The sequence below is a fragment of the Homarus americanus genome, unplaced genomic scaffold, assembly GCF_018991925.1.
Source record: "Homarus americanus isolate GMGI-L3 unplaced genomic scaffold, GMGI_Hamer_2.0 scaffold27451, whole genome shotgun sequence".
NCBI lineage: Eukaryota > Metazoa > Arthropoda > Malacostraca > Decapoda > Nephropidae > Homarus > Homarus americanus.
In genome coordinates, this window is record NW_024736818.1 from 4,289 (window position 1) to 28,014 (window position 23,726).

General features: G+C 43.8%; 1 protein-coding gene across 1 annotated transcript; it reads left to right on the forward strand.

Moving 5' to 3' along the window:
• Positions 1-527: 527 nt before the first annotated feature.
• Positions 528-23,623, forward strand: LOC121872485 (sodium- and chloride-dependent neutral and basic amino acid transporter B(0+)-like; the record flags this gene model as incomplete). The annotated part of the gene is made up of 2 exons (XM_042375275.1): positions 528-741; positions 23,492-23,623. Coding segments are annotated over 2 exons (346 nt in total), but the record flags the coding sequence as incomplete, so codon positions are not given.
• Between the last annotated feature and the right edge of the window lie 103 nt (positions 23,624-23,726).

A 23,726-nucleotide genomic window follows, 5' to 3' on the forward strand; every position in this document is an offset into this window, starting at 1 on the left:
GAGAAGCTGTATTTGGTCTGAGAATTTTGAGTGTAAGCGTTATAAAGGTTCAAAGAAATGTTTTTTTTTTATCTTTTGTATGCATTTTAAAGCATTTGATGGGCTTGAGTGCGGTAAAATTATCTATAACTTGGAGGAAAACACGCGTAATGAAGGAGATATTACAATTTTACCACATAAATATTTATGAGCAAAGCTGAGGATAGAGAGGCCAGGGGAAGGCAAACTGGGACGAATGAAATTAAAAACTGGGTCCCCAGAGAGATGCAAAATCTCGGAGGATTGGTAAAAACAGCCTGAAAACGTTTCGAGTGAAAAACTGCGGGAGCCGACCGGGTCAGATATGAGGATAGCACTTTTGATTGATTGATTACTGTTAGTAATAGTATTAATATTACTTTCTTCAGTGAGCAGACACATGCAGGAACAGTGACCATCGTGACCCTGTTAACACACACACACACACACACACACACACACACACACACACATGAGTGTCATATAGTTAAGTTGTGGTGGTGTTACAGAGTCATCACAGCCCGGCGGTAGGGGAGGAACACAAGAAGAAGCAGGATGAGAGTGAGACAACAACTGAGACAGTGAGGAGTCAAACAGATGAAGAAGAGCCCTTACTGGCCTTTGGCGCCACCAACCTCCTCCAGCATCTGTTCCTTGCCCTCGCCTCCCCCGCCTTCTTCAGAATCCCAGCTCTTGCCTACAAGTGGAGCACCCCAAATGGCTGTAAGTTGTTGATTCTGTTATTTTCATCTTTACTAGACTTTGAACAGATAGATATGAGCACGAAATATATTTCCGGCTTTTAATATTCTAAACAGCAGCTCATTCGTTTGCTCTTTTATGATAAGTGTGCCAGGTACAGTCCCGTTTAAAAGTCCTGTGCCAATTAGTTTTGAATAACCTGGTTATGTGGCACGTCGAGACGCGCACACACGAATACACATGATAGAACTACCGGCCCATAGTTTAAGCTTCGCTCTGTGGTTTAAGGGGCGCGTTTCATGTCTGGATTGCCATATTGGCAGCAAGGTCAAGAACAGACCCAAGAATACCATTAATAATTATTTTGACGGAAATTGAATGACGAGAATCAATGTATCTGCGAGCACACATGCTGTGTTACACAGTCTGCTACAGAGCGCACCCAACCTTTGCAGCGAGAGGACGTGTGCCCTAGCTCATGTTCAAATTGTTGACCATTACGACTGTCAGCCTTGTTTTTCACGTTGGGTTCGCTCTGGGTGCTTTATATTGTAGTTGTACATGGATATTATCATTCTTGTACACTGCGCTTCTTCCCTATCCTATCCTTACGCCTAGAGTCCCTGCTGTTTGGTAACGACGCGAACCCTGCGGGCAGAGCCTCAAGGGGGGCCCTCAGAGGGCTGCTGAGTCGAAACAGTAAAGGTGGCAACATTTTCTGTTAGGGATTCGGCAGTGCTTCATAACCTGTCACTGTTAGGTGTTAGGGCTTAGCTAGGCCCCCGTCAGGGGATTGTCTGTTCACCCTACCCCTAGACCCGTCTTTACTCGCCCAGCAAGAGGACAGAAGGAGCGGCATCCATGGGTTTTAGCTGAGGTGGACAGAGTAGGTAGGATTTTCATGTATGTTACTGACCATGGCCAAAGTGAGAGTGAAGATCTCCGGAACCCCGACCCAGGGGTCTCGGATAGGGCTAAAAAGGCTATTAAGTGACCTAAGGGTGAGGATAAATAGAGTTGTGGATCTGAGAGATAGTTACATCATCCTCACAGAGACAGACGAAGATGCTGATAAACTACTTAAGTCTAGTGCCATGGACAAAATTAAAACTAACGGTTACGAGGTTCTTGTCTCACGGGAATACGGCGCCAAGCTCACCCTTGTATGTAAGAAATTGGGCAAAGATGTAGTGGAAAATAACACAGAAGAAATAAGAGATGAAATAGAAAAGCAAAATAATGTCAAGATTGTGGAGGTGTATACCTATAAAATAATCAAGGTTCGCTTTGCAGACACAACGGATGCAAAAAAGAATGAAGGAGAAGGGGCTCTATGCATATGGCACTTCCATCTCATCACACCAAATAGAATATGAAAAGTATAAGCCCATCCATCAATGTATGAAGTGCTATAAATACAATGACCACATGACCAAGAACTGCCCCCTGCAAGGGGTCATATGCTCTGAGTGTTCATCTGATCAGCGCTTCTACAAAGACTTCCACAGCACCAACAAAACGTGTGGCCACAGGACCTTCTCTGCCACCTGCCTGGTCAGGAAACAGGTAACTCAAGAAACTGAGAAGAAACTGACCGAAATAACCAAGCAAAAAGAAACCAGGGAAATTTCTAACATCATAGAAAGGACCACTCAGTCGACGATCGTGGCTTACAGCCAAACCCTAAAAGACGCTCTGAAAGAAACTCAAGCAGACTCACAAAAACTCAACAATGTCAGCGAGATCATGGAAGTCCTGCAATCAGAGATAATAACCATCAAGGACTCAATAAAACAGGCAGCTACTGAGTCACTGGGCGCCATGAGGGACACAGTGGCGGAGAGCATCAGGAGCGTCTCCTCTCCACAGCTGGACGAGTCCAAAGCCACCACTATATACTTGTCTTACTTGCATGCCCATCACATGAACAAGGTTGATCCAGGTTCATTCTCGAAAAACCTCAATAAGACACTAACCAGGAACAACATTGCACCTGTTGAAATAAGTGACGATATCCCTTCAAAAGAAATCCTGAAGGCTGTAACCCACTCAACGACTTATCGACGACCTCAACCCACTCCAGAAATGGACCATGACCTCCCTGACTTAGGCAAAAGTCAGTGTAACCGTAGCCCCGACGTGGCCAGTCAGTCCCCCTTGGATCACAGCTCCAACGACACCGTAAATCTCCGTGACCCCAAGACATGTACTCCCAGCGACGACAGTGACCATCGGACTGCGACCACTGTCAGTGGTTGCTACCAGATGGTGGCGACTTACTCCACAGAGGAACAAGACCCTCGAGCTGCAGCGTCAGTAGATTACTTCGACACGCAGGCCCAGGATCTGAACACCTTCCTGTACACGGGTGACGAGAAGTTCGAGGGCCCTTCATTAACTGACAAGCAGATGTTCGAAGGTTCTGCTATAAAGTTCCGGCCCCCTAGAAATGGCAGAAGCCGAGCAAACACTTCAAGTGATGTCCCAAGCTACAGTCTCCGAAATGGCAGTCGTTAGCAGGATGAAAATTGTCCAACATAATGTCCTACACTGGTCCCTTAATAGACGTAGCGAACTGTCTAACTTATACTATCAATTAGACCCAGACATTATTCTGTTAAACAGTACTGTACGGGCATAAAGGACGAAAGTAAGCTGAAATTTTTTGGCTACACTGTATACCAGAGGAACATGACGGGTGAACTGAACGATGGTGTCGCTGTGGCCGTCAGGTCACGTCTGAGTCACAGAGTGTTGTAAGACTTCGAGGATTCAGTTCTAGGAGTGCACGTGGAGACAACTAGGGACCTTTTATCATATGCACAATGTACCTACCTCCCAGACGTCCTTACTTACCCGAACAAGACCTCAACCCGTTGCTACGCCACAGAAAACCAACATACATCATAGGGGACTTAAATGCGCACCACGCCATACTTGGACACGGTAATGAGGACAACGTCGGTGTGGCGCTGTATGACAAACTCAGAAGGGGAAAACTGAACCACCTCGGGCCAGATTTCCCGACAATGATCAGACGTGCCAGTGCCACAACACCCGACATAATCCTCTCTAATGACTAGGCCGTCCTGAACAGGCACGTTACCGCCGGACCCACCAGTACCAGCGATCACCTGCCAGTCTTCGTGACGCTCTCATCCAATCCCATTATGATCCCCGCCAACATCAGGTCAAACCTCAAATGGGCAGACTGGGACTCCTTCAAGGAGTCTCTCAGTCTCAAGCAGGGGAGGAACCTGGAAGAAGCCAGCCCCAATGACATCGACGAAGCGGTCGAACAATGGTACACGGATGTGAAGACGGAGATGGACAACAACATCCCGACCACCACCCGCAGGACCATTCCCCACCCTCACACTCGTCACCAGCTGAGGCAGCTCAGTATCCAGTACGATCACGTGAGACACCTAGCCAGTATCCGCGGGTGGACGCAAGAGCTGAGTGACCGGTACTGAGAGCTACAGATGGACATCCAGCACGAGAGCAAATGTCTACATGAACAAAAGTGGGCCGCCTTGGTGTGGGAGGCAGCCAACAATTACCGCGACTCTGCTGCCTTCTGGAAAGGGATCAAGCAATTGATGGGTTCCACCTCTAGCACGGTCCCTTACCTGCTCGACCAAAACAACGTGAAAATATTCGAGGAGGAAAACCAAGAACAATTACACCGCGATATTTGCGAAAGATCTTTACCATTAGTGAACAGGAGAACGAGGACTTCGACAGGGAGTTTGAGGAGGATATTTTAGGTCAGTTGCAGGACCATCAGCACCTGCTCCAGCCGCTAGCACGGACTGACTTCACTAGACTGGTGGACGAAAGCTACTACTTTCCGAACTTCAACTGTCCAAAGCAGCTTCACCCAAACCTTTTCAAGTCTCCAACGACAACCTTTATACCTCCTTCCGTTCTAAGGGAGGTGTATGCGCCTACTGCAACACACGTACACCTATAGCTCGACTCACGGATCTTGAATCTTCCCTTTATGATGTCATCTGGCTCAAAATATCTCAACCTACTGTGACTATTTTTCTTTGTTTCCTATACTGTTCTCCCAACTCTACCAACTATTTCAAACCCTTTGACTATCTCACTTCTTGCCATTAGTCTTTGCTATCCACACACCACAACACCGAGATCCTCTACCGTGGGGATTTCAATATACATCACAGAGAGTGGCTTGGCTCTGCAAGGGATGACCCAGGTGGAGCTGAGGCACTCTCTTTTTCCCTACTTAATGATTTGGAACAAATAATCAAACACACTACACGCGTTCCTGATCGACACGATCAACTTGCTAACATTTTTTATCTTTGTTTTACCTCTAACCCCTCACACTATTCATACTCAATTTCTGCCCCCTTAGGGTCTTCTGATCACAACCTTATTTCTATTGAATCAAACTGGGTACGACCACATCCCCCACCCCCCTCTGAACGTCAACTATGGCACTATCGGAGGGCAAGATGGCAATCCTTGCGAGAGTTCTTCACCGACTTTCCTTAGGATGAATGTTGCTTTTCTACTTGGGACGCCTCGGTATGTACTGACAGCATTGCTGGGGTTATACAGGGTGGTATGAGTGCATTTATCCATCTTCTACCAAAACTTTCACATTACAATCATGGTTTGATCGCTCCTGCTCTCTTGCTTGCAGGGTGAGAGATAGGGCATACCGAGCTATGAAACTGTCTCCTTCACCTTTTTCCCACTCCTCTTTCATTACTTCTAGGAATCGTTGTAAGGCTATTCTTCGTAGAGCCAAGAGGAATTTTATAAAAATAAAGACCGCTGTCCTGACTAATTCTTCCTCTAGTAAATCCTTCTGGTCCTTAACCAAAAACATCTTTAACAACTTCTGCACTCCTTCTTTTCCTCCTCTCTTCCGACCTGATAACTCTATAGCCAACTCTCCCCCTAACAAAGCCAATCTCTTTGGCACCTTATTCTCCTCCAACTCCACCTTAAGCACCGTCCACACTATCGGACAGTGACTGGCGGACTGTGCCCTCACCGGGCACAGTCTGTCTGGCATGACTGTGATGTTGTCCACACTGTTGAGTAGGTGGTCAGGCAGTAAAGTCGGGCAGTAGCCAGTAGGTGGCCGGCAGCCCCTGAGTGCGGTATCACCATGCACAACGCACGGGAAGACGAAAATAGCGCTGTATAGCATATTAATTGCTGTATTTGTAAAAAAGAAAAGTAAGGACAGAGTGAAGAAAACGATCTGGTGTAAAGAGTGGTTAAGTAGGAGAGAAGTATTGGGAACTCAAACCACAGGTCAGTCTGCTGATTTCGCTCAACTACGGGCACGGGCTGTCCGCTGGTTTGCCCGTCAAAGTTGCCACAAAGTGCGTGATGACGGACTCATCACTAGTGCTCCTCCAACTGAACCTATGCTCCCTCCTATAATCTCCACTCGCAGGGTTGCTGGTGTGTTATCCAGGTTGGATGTGAATAAGGCGCATGGACCGGACGGAATACCCCTTCGTGTTCTGAGGGAGTGTGCTGAAGCTCTGGCCCCAGTGCTTGCTCGCCTCTTTCGCCTCTACCTCAAAACCCAAACTTTTCCTTCTTCTTGGAAGCATGCCTTGGTTCAGCCCATCCCGAAGAAGAGTGACCATTTTAATCCCTCTAACTATCGCCCCATTGCCCTAACTTCATCCCCCTCTAAGATTTTCGAAACTATATTGAACTCCCATTTTCTCCGTCACCTTGAATGCCTTTCTCTTTTGTCGGATCACCAGTATGGCTTTCGCCAGGCGAGATCTACTGGTGATCTGCTCTCCTATTGCACCCATCTTTGGTCATCCTCTCTTAGGGATTATGGGGAAACTTTCGTCGTGACCCTCGACATCTCCAAGGCATTTGACAGGGTATGGCACAAGTCTTTGCTTTCTAAACTTCCCTCTTTTGGTTTCGCTCCCCACTTTGTTTTCTGATCTCTAGCTTCCTTGAGAATCGATCCATGGCAGTTGTTGTCGAGGGATGGATCTCTCGCTCTTTCTCTACCAATAGTGGTGTCCCACAGGGTTCTGTTCTTTCACCTACTCCCTTCCTTCTTTTTATCAATAATTTACTTTACCCTACAACTAATTCTATCCATTCTTACACTGATGATTCTACTCTTCACTCCTCTTCACATTTTCCCCTTCCTCCTAACTCTCAAACTAGATATGTTTCTAGAGCTGATATCATTACTTCTATCAATGCGGATGTGTGCAACATCTCTGAATGGGGAGGTACAAGCTTGGTTAAATTCAATAGTAATAAAACTCAATATTTACCATTACACTTTCTAAATTAGACGATCTCCCACCAATTTCATTTCAGGACGCTATCATCCTGCCAAATTCCGAAATAAATATGTTAGTCCTCACCATTTCCTCCAATATGTCCTGGAAATCACACATCCTTAGTATAACTAAAGCTGCCTTCCGAAAGTTGGGAATGCTGTACAGATGTCGCAGCTACTTCACTCCTGAGCAGTTGCTCCAAGTATATAAGGGATTCATTCGTCCTAACTTGTAGTACTGCTCTCATATATGGGATGACTCTTCTTCTGTCCAACTATTAGATAGGGTGGAATCAAAGGCATTTCGTGTTATTAACTCTCCTCCTTTAGTCGTCAATCTCTCTTCCCTTTCTCTTCGCGGCAATGTTGCTTCACTCTCTCTCTTTTACAGGTACTTTAAAGGACAATGTTCGGTCGATTTGTCATCCTGTGTACCGCCGGCAAGGCAGTGGGCTCGTAACACAAGTCTTGCCCGCGGTGCCCACCGTTTCTCTTCGGATGTCGGTTACACGAGAATAACCCGTTATAGTACATCCTTCTTTCCTCACACAGCCAAACTGCCTTCTTCTGTGTTTCCATACTTACACAATCTGTCTCACTTTAAAAAGATGGTTTTCCGGCATCTTCGTGGTGTAGATTAACACAGTATAACCTTTTTCTTCTCTATGTTTAATATCTTTCTGTTTTTATTTTTTCGCTCCCAGGCTCCGTTGTGGGTCGTTTGACCTGTGCCCGGGTGAGTTAATTCCCGTAAAAAAAAAAAAACTGACGGAGTGCATAGTTCCTGCAGATGTGTCAGCCGTCATAAAAGGGTTCAAAACAAATCACCTGGGCAAAGTCACATTAACAAGAAGATCCTGGCCCAACTCTTCGACAACATTATAGAGAGGCTTGCTCATACCTGTATATGCAATGCCTTCCTCGCCTCTGGATACTTCCCTAAGATGTTCAAAATCGCCGTTATTCGCCTCATACCAAAAGCAGAGAAGCCTCCAAACAAAGTCGAAACCTTTCGACCAATATCGCTGCTAGAGGTACCTGCCAAAATCATCGAAAAAATAGTAAACAAGCGTTTACGAATGTATCTGGAGATCGAAGACGTGCATAATCCCCGCCAGTTCGGCTTCCGCCAGTTCCGAGGCACATCCACAGCCATAGCCCAGGCCTACGAGCAGATCGTCAACGCCATGACTGGCCGCCTGCAGTGCAACGTAGTACTGAGGGACGTCAGCAAGGCATTTATCAAAGTTTGGTACGCGAGGCTGCAGTACAGTATTAGATCATGCAACTGGGGCTATCCGAAAACCTGACGCGCCTGCTGTGCAACTTCATTGCGGACTGCAGAGCCAAAATCAAGTTGCAAGAACATTGTGGAGAAGAATTCTTACTCTCGAGCTGTGTGCCCTAGGGCTCTTGTCTCTCACCAACCCTTTACACGCTCCCGGAGCTAATATGGAAGATTAACGCGCAGGTAAAACTCTACACGGCTGACATACCACCCCCCAATCGTCGGCAGCGAGTACGTCATGTATGCCGACGATGTAACACAGATCGTCACCTGCCCAAGAAGGCCCACGCAAGGATGGCGCGACTCACTGCTTGGGCAATAGAGGATATCTCGGAGTATGAAAATAAATGGAAAATAAAAACAAACAAAACGAAATTCGAGGTCATACCCATAGCCAAATTTAAGCCGGCGCCATTGATGATCGACGACGAAGAGATTGAGTACTCTAAACAAGGCAGGCTGCTCGGCCTCAACATCTCTCGGACGGGCATCATTTCCCACATGAAGGACAGACTAAAGAGAGCCAAAGTCGCTGCAGCCAAATTAAAACGTTTTAAACTGATGCCTGAGAAGATACAAGTCCACCTGTACAAGGCACTGGTGAGGCCTGTGTTGGAGTACCCACATATACCTGTCGTCACACTCGGGAAGACCAGACTACAATAACTACAGAGCTTCCAAAACAAGTGTTTGAGGTCAGCCAGTGGCCAAGTGCCGCCCTACCAGGGGACAGTGGAAACCATCGGGCTGAGAAATAAAACAGAGGCCCTCAACGTCAGGATCCATCGCCTAGGGAAGAAGGTTTGGGACAAGCTCCTGGACGATCCTCACAGCCCAGACCACCTACGCGGGGAAGACATCAACGGAAGGCGACCCCATGCCAGGTGGCCAAGGAGTATGCCAACATTACAACAACCCAACCCGCGATATAAGTTCACATTTAACAAGTCACAATCTAGTGAGTCCATAACATAATACAGTATAAGATTTTAATAAACATGTAATCGTAAAATGATACTAGTCATTGTCTACCAAAGTAACCATTATGCAACCTCATCCTAAATCCTAGGTTAGCCAACAAACACTGTACTAATAGTACAGTGTACTATGTAAAACAAGGAGTTGTTGTCCCTCTGTGTTTAACTCATTAAACTTCTTTTCCAACCTTTATTCCCCACGACTATATGTCGTGACTTCTCTATCCCTTATGTCTATCTGTGCCTTCAGTCCCAGCATGCCTTCCATCCTTTCCCCACCTTAGCCAAAGAAAAAAAAACGTCTGCTAGACACCTCGATCATATGAACATTGAACAATCCATTACATGAGTTGTCTTTTGTGAGTGTCAGGAGGACAGGTATAAAAAACGCTGCATGAAGAGATACTTAGATGCAAGGAATAGCTAACGCGTTAGCTTTCCCGGACTGTGTAATGATAAAATACGACCGTACCGCTGCCAGGCGCCTGTCTTCTCCTAGCCCCCTTGGTGCCTGTTCACTTAGCAGAAAGTAGGTACCTGTTGTAAATCGAAAAGTTGCGAATTCGTATTCAGGGAAAGTTGTTGAAGCTTTTATTACTCGTATCTAACACAATCCGGAGGAGTGGTGACCCGAGGATCACACACCCAACACAGACAAAAACCCAATTCATGCGCTCTGCGCTAAATCAAATACTGTATAACACATGTCGTGTAAAGCCACGGCTCTATCTCTCCCACTACAATTCCCTTCCTAACCTCCTGCTCCTTCCTCTGTCATCTTCCCCGCTCTGACTTTCGCTACCAACAACTTTCTGGAGCTTCTATTACTCTATTACTCGATGAAGGAATGTCGCTATTGACAGTGGAGATGAATTCTTACCAGGACCTAAGTATACTTTCCTGAACGATTCTTCGCGCTCGAGCCCTTGCCTTCTTATATTCCACTACTTTACTCCGGATGGGCTCTCGATAGAATATTTCGCTCTCTAATCGCTTGTTGGCAATCTTTGTTCCACCATGTGACTCCAGGCTTGCCATGAGCTGCAGAAATCTTCGGAATGGATTTTGTTGCTGCATTTATGATTATATCTTGAATATGTTTGATTTTAGTGTTTTTGTCTGCATCGGGGCAGTCCATTACGGTTTCTCTTTTGAATAACCTTCAATCTACCTTCTTAAAATTGAATTAACTCACCGGAGTGGCATCCTGCACGCCGATTTAAAAAAAAAAGAAATTGGGGAATAGTCACTTTCCAAGGGGTTGTCGTAGACTTCCCATCTTGTGTCAGGGTATAAACTTCCATCCACAAGAGATAAATCTATACCGATAGGGTAGCGTATCTATCGTCTAATCCAGTTGAACTACCGTTATTCAACAGTGATAGGCTGGAATTTATGATAAAGTTAACTATTTGCTCCTCTCTCATATCCCACCTTTCACTTCCCCATAATGAAGATTTCGCGGGGCAATCGCCTCACTATGGAATCAAACTCCTCCACATGCAGGTTCCCATGAGGATGGACATACTCTTTTATATGGACCAAATACCAACGTAAGTTGTGCCAAACTTCACCCTGCTTGGTACCGCCCGCAGAGGACTGTTTAACACCATCTCTATCTGAGACAGTCGTTCATGTATGTAAACAGCGACGCCTTTTCCAGTATATTTCCTGTATGACGTATAGTTCCTGAAGAAGAGAGGATCATCTTCCCCCTCCAGGAGCGTCTCTTGCAGACAGAAGGCATCTGGCGCGTGTATTTATTTATAGAGCACAAACTGCGAATGTTTATTCCGTGTACTTCTACAAATCCATTGTAAGTCAGCATATGTCATGGTTTAAGATCGGCTACGGGAAACGTTCTTCCCATGTTTACGAAGTTTGTATTTTTATTTTGTTGGTCTTTAGGGGATCGGGTGATCGGCTTTCGTAGACTCAATGGAGGAAGGAATGTGAGATGAAGTATCTCCCTCATGAGAGAGACATTCCACCTTTTGAAGGTGCCGGTTGGAGCCCAGTTGACGGTACCTGCTAGACAGCGACCTATTACACCGGCGGTGCTTTTTTTGTTTTTTGCCCCACTTTGGCCCCTCGACTGGGTTCCCAAGCCTTGGGTGGATGGGGATTGTGTATTTACAGAGCTAGAATAGTTTTTATCTAATTTTTCTTTGAGTTCTTCCCGGTCGAAATAGAAGGGACTGAGGTTTTCTTATTTGTGTTTTTCGTCGTGGAATAATTATTTTGTTTGTGGGCGAAACTGTTTTTCCCGAGTCGCTGTCAGCCTGAACGGAGATGCTGCACGTTTGTACCCAAGTCTTGACCGCCTAGGCATTCGTAACACCTGCCTTATCGCCTCCCTGTAGCCAAGTCTTTGCAGTGCAACAACCTTACAGGTCTCACACTCCTTCTACACCTCGCAGGGGCGGTCAGAAGCAGTTTGGTCTCCTCCACACTTGTTACACTTTAGGGTACTAGCTGTACATTCCCCGTCGTGTTTACCATCATATGTACAGCGCAGTCTTTTGTGCTGTGTCCATACTTTTGGCATTTGAAACATTGTTGTGGGAAGGGAATGTCAGGGCGCACTGCGACCCTCTCAAACCGCACCACCACGTTTTCCGGCAGAACATAAGAACATAAGAATGGAGGAACTGCAGCGGGCCAATTGGACCATTTTGGGCAGTCCTGTTTACACCTAACCCCTATCGCTCATATATCCATCCAACCTATGTTTGAAGCGTATTTGAGTTGATGATGATGTTTGATAACTTATTCCACTCATCCGCTTCTCCATTTCCAAACCAATGTATACTTATCTCGTGCCTAAATCGGAATTTATCTAATTTATAACCATTGCTACGAGTTCGCTCCTGGTTGGATAATTTGAGTCCCTTTGTTATATCACCTTTGTTTAGCCCTGAGTTCCATTTATAAACCTCTATCAAATCGCCCATTAGTCTACATCTCTCGAGGGAGTGCAAATAAAGATGCTTTAACCTGTCTCTGTACTCGAGGTTCCAAATGCCCGGGATAGGTCTTCGTTCTCCTCTGCATTCTTTCTAGGGATTCTATATCCATTCTGTAATACGATGAACAGAATTGAACTGCGTAATCCAAGAGAAGTCTCATAAGCGCAAGGTATAGTTTTAGGATAACTAACACTCCTTTGTTTGAAACAAAGTACTTTATTAGCCTTGTTTCGAGCAAATACACATTATTTTACTTGGATTAAGATTTCTATTTATCATTACTCCTAAATATTTCTCGCATTCGGATTTCTCTATAACATCGTTGTTCATCTGATATCTGATTTCTCTGTTTACATCTCCTAGACTAAGTACTTTACATTTGTCCACATTGAATTTCATCTGCCATTTTTCAGACCATTCGAAAAATTTGTTTAGATCTTCCTGTAGTTTTGCGGAGTCCTCGTCAGATTTAATCACACGCCCTATTTTAGTGTCATCAACAAATTTACTTATGTTGCTGTCTACGCCGAGATCTAGTGGGAACTCCACTAGTGGCGTTACTCCAATGAGATTTAGTGCCGTTAATGCTCACTCGCTGTTTCCTGTCCTGTAACCACGCACTAATCCATTTTAGAATATCTCCTCCAACGCCATGAGCCTCCACTTTTCTTATCAGTCTTTCATGTGGGACTCTGTCGAAGGCTTTACTAAAGTCAAGATATACCACATCATACTCGTGCCCTCGTCCACTGATTCGAACACAACTGAAAACAAAAATAGATTAGTTAGAAAAGAACGCCCGCTTGTGAAGCCATGTTGGGAATCATTAATCAACTTGTGCTTCTCCAGGTGATTTCGAATAGAGTTTGAAATTATTGCTTCTAGCACTTTGCCTACAATTGATGTTAAGCTGATTGTACGGTAGTTAGAGGATAGTGATCTATCCCCTTTCTTGAAAATCTGTATTACATTTGCTATCCATCAGGATTCTGGTACAACACCCATTTTTAAGGACAGGTTAAACAAATTTGTGAGGGCATACTAAGCTCTTCCTTACATTCCTTGGCATACTCTGTCAAATATCTCATCGGGACCTGGTGACTTATTAGGCTTTGGCTTGTCTATTTGCTTACTAACGTTGTTACTAGTCACTACTATCTCGCTTAACCTATTTTCTTAGGTGCCTCGGGTATCATGTTTAAATTTTCGGTGGTGAAAAATGTTGAAAAATATTTATTCAGATTATTGCTCACTTCTCCGTCGTTACCAGTTAGCTCGCCGGTATCTGACTGTATTGGTCCAATCTTTTCTCGTGTTTTAGTTTGATACATTTGGAAGATTTCCTTGTTATCGTCAGTTCATTATTCCTCTTTGATTTTCTTATCTCGGTCTTAACCCAACTGGCCAATACCTTGTAATAATTTCGGAGGAAAACTTCACCACGATTTATTCTTCTACCTATAGCCTTCCTTTGTCAAATAATATTCTATAAATAATTATTTATCCACTTATGGTCATTGTTGTCTGATCTGAATTTTCTGTATAGTATGTTCTGCCTTTGTGCATTAAGTAACTCATTATTTAAATTGTCAACCGTCATATTTTGTGAGGATATCGTTGTCAGGTCTCCAGGTAAAGTGAGGTCGCCCTTTGTGGGTACATTGTGTGAGGTCGCCCTTTGTGGGTACATTGTGTGAGGTCGCCTCACGTGAGGTCATGTAATCCATCCCCAAATGTGATACCCCTTCTCTCAGCTTCCTTTTCAACCTATCAAGTTTGCCCTTTTGAAATCTGGGATTTTAATGGAATTTTCCTTGCAACTGCCATTAAATTTTAATTGAAATCTTATTCCTTTGTGATCGCTGTTAGCAAGTTCGTTCTCTACCTCGACATTACTAATGAGGTTTTCTCTGTTTGACAGAACTAAATCAAGTATATTATTTCCCCGGGTGGGTTCGGTTATATGTTGAACTAGCAGAATCGCCGCCCTCCGGGCGGCTCATCCGCTAGGCCACGGTAGGACGCCACCCTCCGGGAGGCGCCACATTGTCTCACTGTTCAGTCCCCAAAACTTCTTCTTCCATCAATAGTTCATTAACGGTGTATGTAAGTTCCACCATGTTTTTCACAACAACGGTACTGCAAAGTATATTTTATTAGCATTAAACTGTTATTATTTTATTGTCTAATCATCACTACATATAACACCATGATGGTATTGGGGGATTACTGGCCTCTTCGCCTTTGGGCTATTTCGGCCGGAGCTGATGTCTTCTTTCTTCTTCTAGTCTTGGTCTTCTTTCTTACTACAACTAATCTGTTGTTCTTGTTTCTTCTTTTCTTGTTATTCTTGTGTTCTTCTTGTTCTTGGTATTTTGGTTACTTCTTTCTTCTTGTTGTTTTATTTGGGATGAATTATGGTATGAGTGAGTGATATGATAGTGAGTTGCTGACAGACCAGATGAAATGGCCGACCAGGTGACTAGTTTCTCTGTGATTTTTTTTTTATTTTTTTTATTTTTTTTTATTTTGTCTTTTGTAGCCCGTGTCTTTTTGTTTAAATATGTGTTGGTGGGTGTCAGTTTAACTTGATAAATGTGCGTGTTGTATGTAATGAAAAGGTTTGTGATGTGTCTCTCATGTTGTATGTTTAAATTTTTGTTTTATTCATTTTTATTTGCTTTAGGGCATGGTTACATACATATTATAAATATAAAAAGGTTCATGCGTGTGTCAATCATAACATGCCGATAAGATGGGTCTCCTTGAAGAAGATTATTACAGCGTCACTTATGGTGACATCATCTTGCAATATATTGGGTACAGTCAGCACGAAGCCTCGCTCGGCAGCTAGCATCACCAGCTGCCGTCGCTCTGGTTCGTACTGGCTGCACTCAGTCAGAATGTGTCGGATAGAGAGAATTTTGTTGCACGTGGCACAGATAGGTGGAAAGGAGTTGTCAAGATAGGCTTTTAGGTGGGTCAAATAGGTACAGTTCAGCCTTAGTCTGGCGAGAACCACCTCTTCCCTCCTATTCTTTCTATATGCTGAAAGCCAGTTTCCTATGTTAGTCTTCCAGTTGTTGCGAAGATCTAACCTCGTCCAATCAAGTTGCCACTTCCCTGTTGTATATGTCTTCCCCAAGGAGAGACACGACTGACGCTCCCAGGGTACATGAGTTGTCTCCCTGAGACCCACAGTCGCTCTTGCTAATCTGTCTGCCTGTTCATTGCCCCAAATGTTGCAATGCCCAGGCACCCACATCAGCACAATATTCTTGGCACACTCATGTAGTTTATTAATAATGTTGCCCTGTATCTCATTGCTGGTAGTATCACCACCTTGAATTGCTTTAAGAGCTGACATGGAATCTGAAATGAAAGCAACATCATTGACATTGCTTGTTATTGCAATGTCAATGGCTCTACTTATTGCGAACATCTCTGCAGTGAATATGGTTGTATGCCGCGGCAGGCGGGAGCTCCACTCCCCGTCTCTGTTCCAGATACCGGCTCCAACGTTGTCGTCAGTCTTGGACCCGTCGGTGTGCACGTGAGTATAGGCGCTATATCCTTCCAGATATTGATAGAAAAGTTGCCTCGGAGCTCAGGATGAAAGTCATTCTTCCCTCCTGGAAGCCACGATGTTTCCACATGGAAGTTGGGGTTCTCCCACGGCGGACACAACGATGGAACGTATCTATCAACGTCTTCGAAATGGATACCAGCACCCTGGCACAAGGTCTGAAGGCGGACAACCGAGGACGGGGACCTACGCAGCTGCAGGAAACGGAATTTAGCAACAGCACACCAACCTGGGTGGCCTGTGCCACGCTTCCTAGCCGCACTCAACCCGTACCTTAGCGTCAGCATGTCCCTCCTGATGTGAAGTGGAGGGACGTGGGCCTCAACCTCTAGTTTACCTACACGTGTACACCTGTAAGCACCCAGACATAGACGAAGGCATCGGTTCTGTATTCTGGTCAGCTTTGCGAGTGTGGTGTCGCATGCCGAAGCATACAACTGGCATCCATAATCAAGTTTTGATCTGATCAGGGTCTTATACACCATTAATAAAGATTTCCTATCGGCTCCCCATGTAGTACCTGATAAAACTTTCAGGATGTTTGTGACTTTAAGACATTTACTTTTAAGTTCGTTAATGTGGTTTTTCCACGTTAATTTCCGGTCAAAATGAACACCGAGAAATTTTACTGAAGTCTGAAATTTAATAGGAGTATCATTTAATTTTAATACTGGATTATTAATGTTACGTTTCTTAGTGAAGACTACTCCTACTGTCTTCTCAACTGAAAACCTAAATCCCCATTGTATTGCCCACTGTTCCGCGGCTTTTAGGCCGGCCTGCACCCTTTGTGCAGATAGCCTCTCGACACGAGAGGAGCGCCAGATTGCGCAATCGTCAACAAACAAGGAGAATTTGAGGTCACTTAAGCTGGGGGCTGGTGATAGGAAATCATTAATCATTATAAGAAATAATATTGGGCCCAAAACGCTGCCTTGTGGAACTCCATTTTCTAAGACAAATGTGTCTGACTTTACGTTACCTTTTAATTTGACGGAAAAAGTCCTGTCTTGCAAAAAATTACTAATGAAAATTGGCAAATTACCTCTCAGACCCAAGGCGTGGAGCTTCATCATGAGGCCAGTCCGCCATGTCATGTCGAAAGCTTTTTCTATGTCTAAGAATACTGCAATTAGTGTTTCTTTACTGCAAAGAGCTTTTGAGATGTCAGTTTCAAGACTTATTAAATGATCTAGTGTCCTTCTACCTTGGCGGAAACCACACTGTCGATCATTCAATAAGTTGTTACTTTCCAAAAAATACATTAGCCTACGCTTTATCATACGTTCCATGACCTTACACAGACAGTTTGTGAGCGAAATCGGACGGAATGAGTTGGTGTTGGTAGGGCATTTGTCCCTCTTCGGGATCGGTACGACATGGGCAAAGTGCCATGAGTTTGGAAACGTTCTGGACGTCCAGATCTCATTGTACACTTCTAGCAATTTGTCCAGGTTTCCCTGGTCAAGGTGCTTAATCATCTCGTATCGTATACCGTCAGGTCCAGGAGTAGAGCCCTTGCCCTTATTTAAAGCAAAGGAAAGTTCCTCTGGGGAAAATGCTCGGTTGTAGTCCTGTTCGTCCCCGTTCTCGAAGTCGAGATGCAAGAGCTCGGCACGATCACGGAACACGCCGAAGCGTGGATCATGATTGGTGGAGCTACTGGCATCTGCGAACTTCTGGCCTAGGGTGTTGGCAATGGCCTGGGGTTCGTCGAGAATCCGCCCTCCACTACTCACCTGTGGGATAAAAGTCCTTCCTCCTTTGGATCTGACCCGGTTTATAGCCGACCATACCTCAGAGGAAGGGGTATCCTTGTTAATAGTGGAGACGAATGCCCGCCAAGACTCTCTCTTGCACTCCCCGAGAACCCTCCTAGCGTTGGCTCTAGCTTTTTTATATTCAATTAAGTTTACAAGAGATGGAATTCTATTGAATAAACGGCATCGCCTATTTCGCTCACAAACCACTCGTCGGCAGTCTGGTGTCCACCATGGAACTCCAGGCCTGTGGGTTTTTGCAGAAGTCTTAGGAATTGTTAAATCTGCTGCGTGTATTATAGCTTGTTGTATGTGTGTCATTTTAGTGTTGATGTCTTGTCCAATGGTGTCTATACGAACGGCTCCTGAGTAGGCCCTCCAGTCTGCTTTCCTAAGGTTGTAGCGCACCTCGGGAGTAGCCGTTGGGGCGCCACACTCATAAGAAATGCAGATCGGAAAATGGTCGCTACCCAGAGAGTCGTCGTATGTAGAAAATTTACAATCTAATAGCAAGGCAGCATCAACTATAGAAAGATCTATAGCTGAGGCTGTGCCAAATCGTTCGTCCACTCGAGTCGCACTACCGTCATTCAGAAGAGACAAGTTGGAGTTGAGTATAGCTGCAGCCACCTGCTCTCCCCTCCCGTCACTCCGGACACTGCCCCACCGCAAATGGCGAGCATTGAGGTCGCCGAGGATCATTTTTTTTCCTGGCAGTTGGTTAAATAGCTCCTCAAGCTCACCATCGTCAATGAGCCCGCCCGGAGGACAGTATAGTGAGCAGACGGCAACATAGCCAGACCGAAACTTAACTCTGCACGCCACAGCCTGCAGGTTCACGTTCAGGTTGACTCCTTGTTGGGCGAATGAACTCCTAATGTATAGGGCTACCCCCCTTAGATTGTCTCCCCTGTAGGACGTGTAGTTGTCAAATACAGGTGGGTCGTCGTGACCCGCAAGTAGCGTCTCTTGTAGGCAAAAAACGTCCGGCCGGAATAATGACATTAGTAAATGAAATTGAGAATTTTTATTCCTAGCACCTCTGCAATTCCACTGGATGATATTGAATTTTAAGTCTGAGAGTTGATATGGTCAGCGTTTTGGGTTTTATTTTTCTTTGCTTCACTACATATAACAACATCCATCATCACTGCATATAACATCATCCATCATCACTATATATAACACCATCCATCATCACTACATATAACATCATCCATCATCACTACATATAACATCATCCATCATCACTACATATAACTCCATCCATCATCACTACATATAACATCATCCATCATCACTACATATAACTCCATCCATCATCACTACATATAACATCATCCATCATCACTACATATAACATCATCCATCATCACTGCATATAACACCATCCATCATCACTACATATAACATCATCCATCATCACTACATACAACTCCATCCATCATCACTACATATAACACCATCCATCATCACTACATATAACACCACCCATCATCACTACATGTAACAACATCCATCATCACTACATATAACATCATCCATCATCACTACATATAACACCATCCATCATCACTACATATAACACCATCCATCATCACTACATATAACATCATCCAGCATCACTACATATAACACCATCCATCATCACTACAGATCCGTAAAGTAGTTTCCGAGATTCTTGTGCGGACACACAAACAAACACACCACACACAAACAAACAAACAGACATACTTCTTTGATTTATATAGATAGATAGATTAGGAAACAGTCCTGAACTGTTTAAATAAAATCCTCTGATTCTGAGTTACCTGTAAGGTCGATCCAATCTATTTGGCTAAAGTTAAAGTCGCCTAGTATACAGACATTGCTATGCATGGAAGCCCTGCGCATTTCATCCCAAATAACTCGCTCAACTCTATCAAGATTAGGTCTATATATTACTCCTGCGATAAATTTTTCCCTTTCATCGATTAATTCTATCCAAATTGTCTCTGTATTCAGTTCAGTTTTTTTCCTTATTTATTTCACATTTCAGATTATCCTTGACATATATTGCTAATCCACCTCCTTTCCTAATCTGCCTATCGGTATGGAATAATTTGTAGCCTGCAATTTGGTATTCGGCAGGTAACTCTCGTGAGTCTAAGTTTATCCATGTTTCGGTGAATGTTATTAGGTACTCCGTGATTTATGATCTACTCGACTTACGACCACCCGGACATACGACAGCAGTCGTATAAAATATTTTTAAAATTACGTATTTTCGAGTCCCTACGTTAGTGATCGCGCTGTGTATTTACAAAATTTTCGTTTGTAATTCCCTTTAAAATGGCTAGCAAGCTTAAAAATGAGAGTTCTCGTGGTGCTGAGAAGAAAAAGAGACACCCATTTTAGATTTTCTATCTATTATTTTTGCATTTTCAACTTATGACCAATTCGACTTACGACCTGGTCGTTGGTCCCTAACCCCGTTGTAAGTCGAGGACTGACTATATCGACTTTTTCGATACATACCAATGCCCTAATTTCAGTTAGTCATGTTCCTAGTCCTCTCTTTGACGCGTTTAGGATTTAACTCCCAACCTAGTTTAGCTTTGTCCTCATTCCTAGCACTATTTCCCTGCAACCTTTCACTTTGCTTACCCGCTCCCACTGCAGTCTCCTCCACCTTCGTGCCCATATATTCCCTAGCAGTTTAAAGACTTCGACATCTTTTGAACTGCCCTCTCGAGAAAGCCAGCTAGGGTTGCCACCCCATCCCTAGACAGATGCACCCCATCCCTAGCATAAAGGTCCCTTCTGCCATAAAAGTTGTCCCAATTGTCAATGAATGGAACTGATATTGACTTGCAATATCTGTCAAGACGGCCGTTGACACAAACTGCCCTTGACAACCATTCATTGCCAACCCTCCTTCTAGGCAGGACACCACATATGATAGGGATCCCTCCCTTCAACCTAATACGTTCAATAGCTGTCTTGGATTTATCAAGGAGCTCCTCACTCCTACACCGGCCAATATCATTGTCTCCTGCACTGAGGCAGATAACGGGTTTGGTCTCATTACCAGACAAGATATTGTCCACTCTGTCAACTATATCCCCCACCCCAGCTTCTGGCAAACACATCCTCATCCTATTTTTATTTTTACCACAAAAAGCTCTATCCAGGTACCGTACCTGGGAATCTCCAAAAATTAAGGTTTTCGTACCTTCCTTGTCAGCGACTCCCAGGTACTGTACCTGGAAATCGAACTGCTTGTATTTGTCCAGTCGCCAGAATCATCGTGAATACACCTTACTATAGTGGTGAGGTAGATTGTAAGGTGTATGAAGGATGCCATTTGTCACCCCATCATAGGGAACATCCGGGGTGCGACACAGAATCAGACTTCACTCGGGCAGATGGGGTAATGTTGCTGAGAAATCCTGTAACGAGGAAGAATCTTCACTTGGGGAACTTCACAACACCTTTTCTACCTCCTATGAAGACCCATTCCTCGACATGATGGTAACTGATGCTCACTTTGGAGGAGCAGTAATGACACGGTCACAAGGGCGGAAATGGAAACAACCAATGCTCCCCCTTAAAGTTCTATTAGAAGGAGAGGGACCTGAATGTATCATTACCACTGAGGAACAGGAATCGGACGAAAGTTTACAAGGATTGTCACTGTACGCCAACACCATTCTCAGGACGGTAACTTACACCTTGTTAAAGAAGGGGAACTTTGGTATAGGATACATAACAAATATAGTAGTGAGGTAAAGCAGTTGGTGCCTTTTCAGCGTAGAAAGAAAATTCTCACGCTAGCTCATGAAGGTCTAATGGGAGGTCATATGGGGAGTAAGAAAACTGAGGACAGGATATTTTCTAGGTTCTACTGGCCAGAGGTAGTAGCCGATGTCAAGAAAGGGTGTAAAACTTGTGATGTTTGTCAAAGGACTATACCCAAGGGAAACGTTAGTAAAGTCCAATTAGTATCCATACAACTGATAACCACTCCATTTCAAACTGTTGCTGTTGATATAGTAGGTCCCTTTCATCCAGAATCTTCACGAGGCAATCGTTACATTATACCTTTTGTAGATAACTCTACAAGGTGACTTGAGGCAGAACCTTTGCCAGACATCACAACGGAGAGGGTAGCTGAAGCACTTATGGGGATATTTTCGAGATTGGGATTCCTGCAGATCTTAAGTGACAGAAGCTCACAGTTTACGTCGGCTTTAATATATGAGGTATGTCGCTTAATAAGTGCCAAGCAGGCCTTTACCACTCCCTATCATCCTATCGCTAACGGTCTCAATGAGAGATTCAATGGTACCCTAAAGTCTATAATTAAGAAGATGTGTCAAGAACGTCCTACTGACTGGGATAGATTCTGAGGTAGTAGGTAGTAGGCAGCTACCAAACAGGGAGGTACTTCCGCCTGGGAAGAAATTGGAAGCATAATGTATTGTCTAATGGTAGACCCTGCTGCCATATGGCATCACAAAATTTGTGACCAAGTCCCATGTTGCTGATCTGACTTTCTGCCCCATTTACACACAATTGCAGGGTCTCAATTGTTTCTCTTACAATTGACAACGCAACATATATACAGTATATAATTTCTCACTATTGATCTTTTTTACATTTTTATATTTCTTTATTATTATTATTATTATTATTATTATTATTATTATTATTATTATTATTGGTAGTAGTATTAGTATTATTATTATTATTACAGTGTTGTTATTATTATCATTAATATTTTATTTTTTATTTTTCAAATTTGTATTAATGTATGTATTATTAATTATATTTATTATGAATTATTATTATTATTATTATTATTATTATTATTATTATTATTATTATTATTACATTTTCGCTCCCCAGGCCCGATGTGGGTTAGTGACCTGTGCCAGGGTGGGCTAATCCCCGCAAAAAAAAAAAAATAAAAAAACTTACCTGCTGTGTTGTTTGCTTATAGGCAGGTTCCTCAGGCTAGCACAGGCTTCTCATCTCTCGAACTGTTGTATGGACGTAATGTAAATGGTCCTCTTATTATATTGAAGAAGTTGTGGATCGGTAAAGAACAAAATCAAGAAATACATAACACCAATACCTGTGTGAGGGAATTAAGGAACATACTATAGGAAGTTTGTCAACTTGCACATGAAAATTTGAATAACTCTAATAAAATTAAAAAAGCACCATTAAGAAAGGAAAGCTAGACAACGTACATTTGAAACAGGGGATAAAGTACTTATACAGTTACCAACTGATACCAACAAGTTGTTAACCAATGTGACTACAGAGATATGCTAGGAGATGGCAAATGTAAGGTGTTCCTTGCCAACCTTCTAAGGAAATGTGAGGTGCGTGTTGAAATTGTAGCCATTTCAGTTATTTCATACAGTTATATAGATGATGATGACGAATTGTTACAGTTGTCAGAGGTAAAGGGAACGGAATCTTTAACAGATGTAAGACAATATACAGGTACAGTACTGCATCATTGTAGTGCATATTTTGACTCAAGTTCAGGACTAATAATCTGAGAATCTTTAGTAAAATTTCTTATCCTAGAATTGGATTTGTAAATATAGTTATGTTGTATGTTTTTCGGAACAAATAAAAAAAAAAAAACAGAAAACCGAGCATGTGGAGAATATCAATGAATAGGGGAGGTCGTGTTCTCGACATCTCTGTAAACACGTTTTTGAGAATGTGGAGTCTGTAGAAGGATGCCCACGAGACATATTGTACAATATTCGCTTAATGATTTATCGTTAGTTTGTAGGATATTTGTAACTTGAAACCAGGGAAAAAGTGAGCTGGTAAACGGCTAACATGCTCTCTCTTTGTCTGTCATTCACAGCGGGGTTCTTCACAGCATACGCAGTGTTAATGCTGGTGGTGGCGTTGCCCCTCTGTGTTCTCGAGCAAATTCTAGCACAGTTTTCCTCCCTCGGCGTCATCACCATCTTCCGGTGCCTCCCTCTCCTCACAGGTCAGTGCCTCTCCTCACAGGTCAGTGCCTCTCCTCACAGGTCACTGGTGTGTTGTGTCAAGGCTTGATGGTGACATGGTAAACAAGAGATCCAGGATGATGA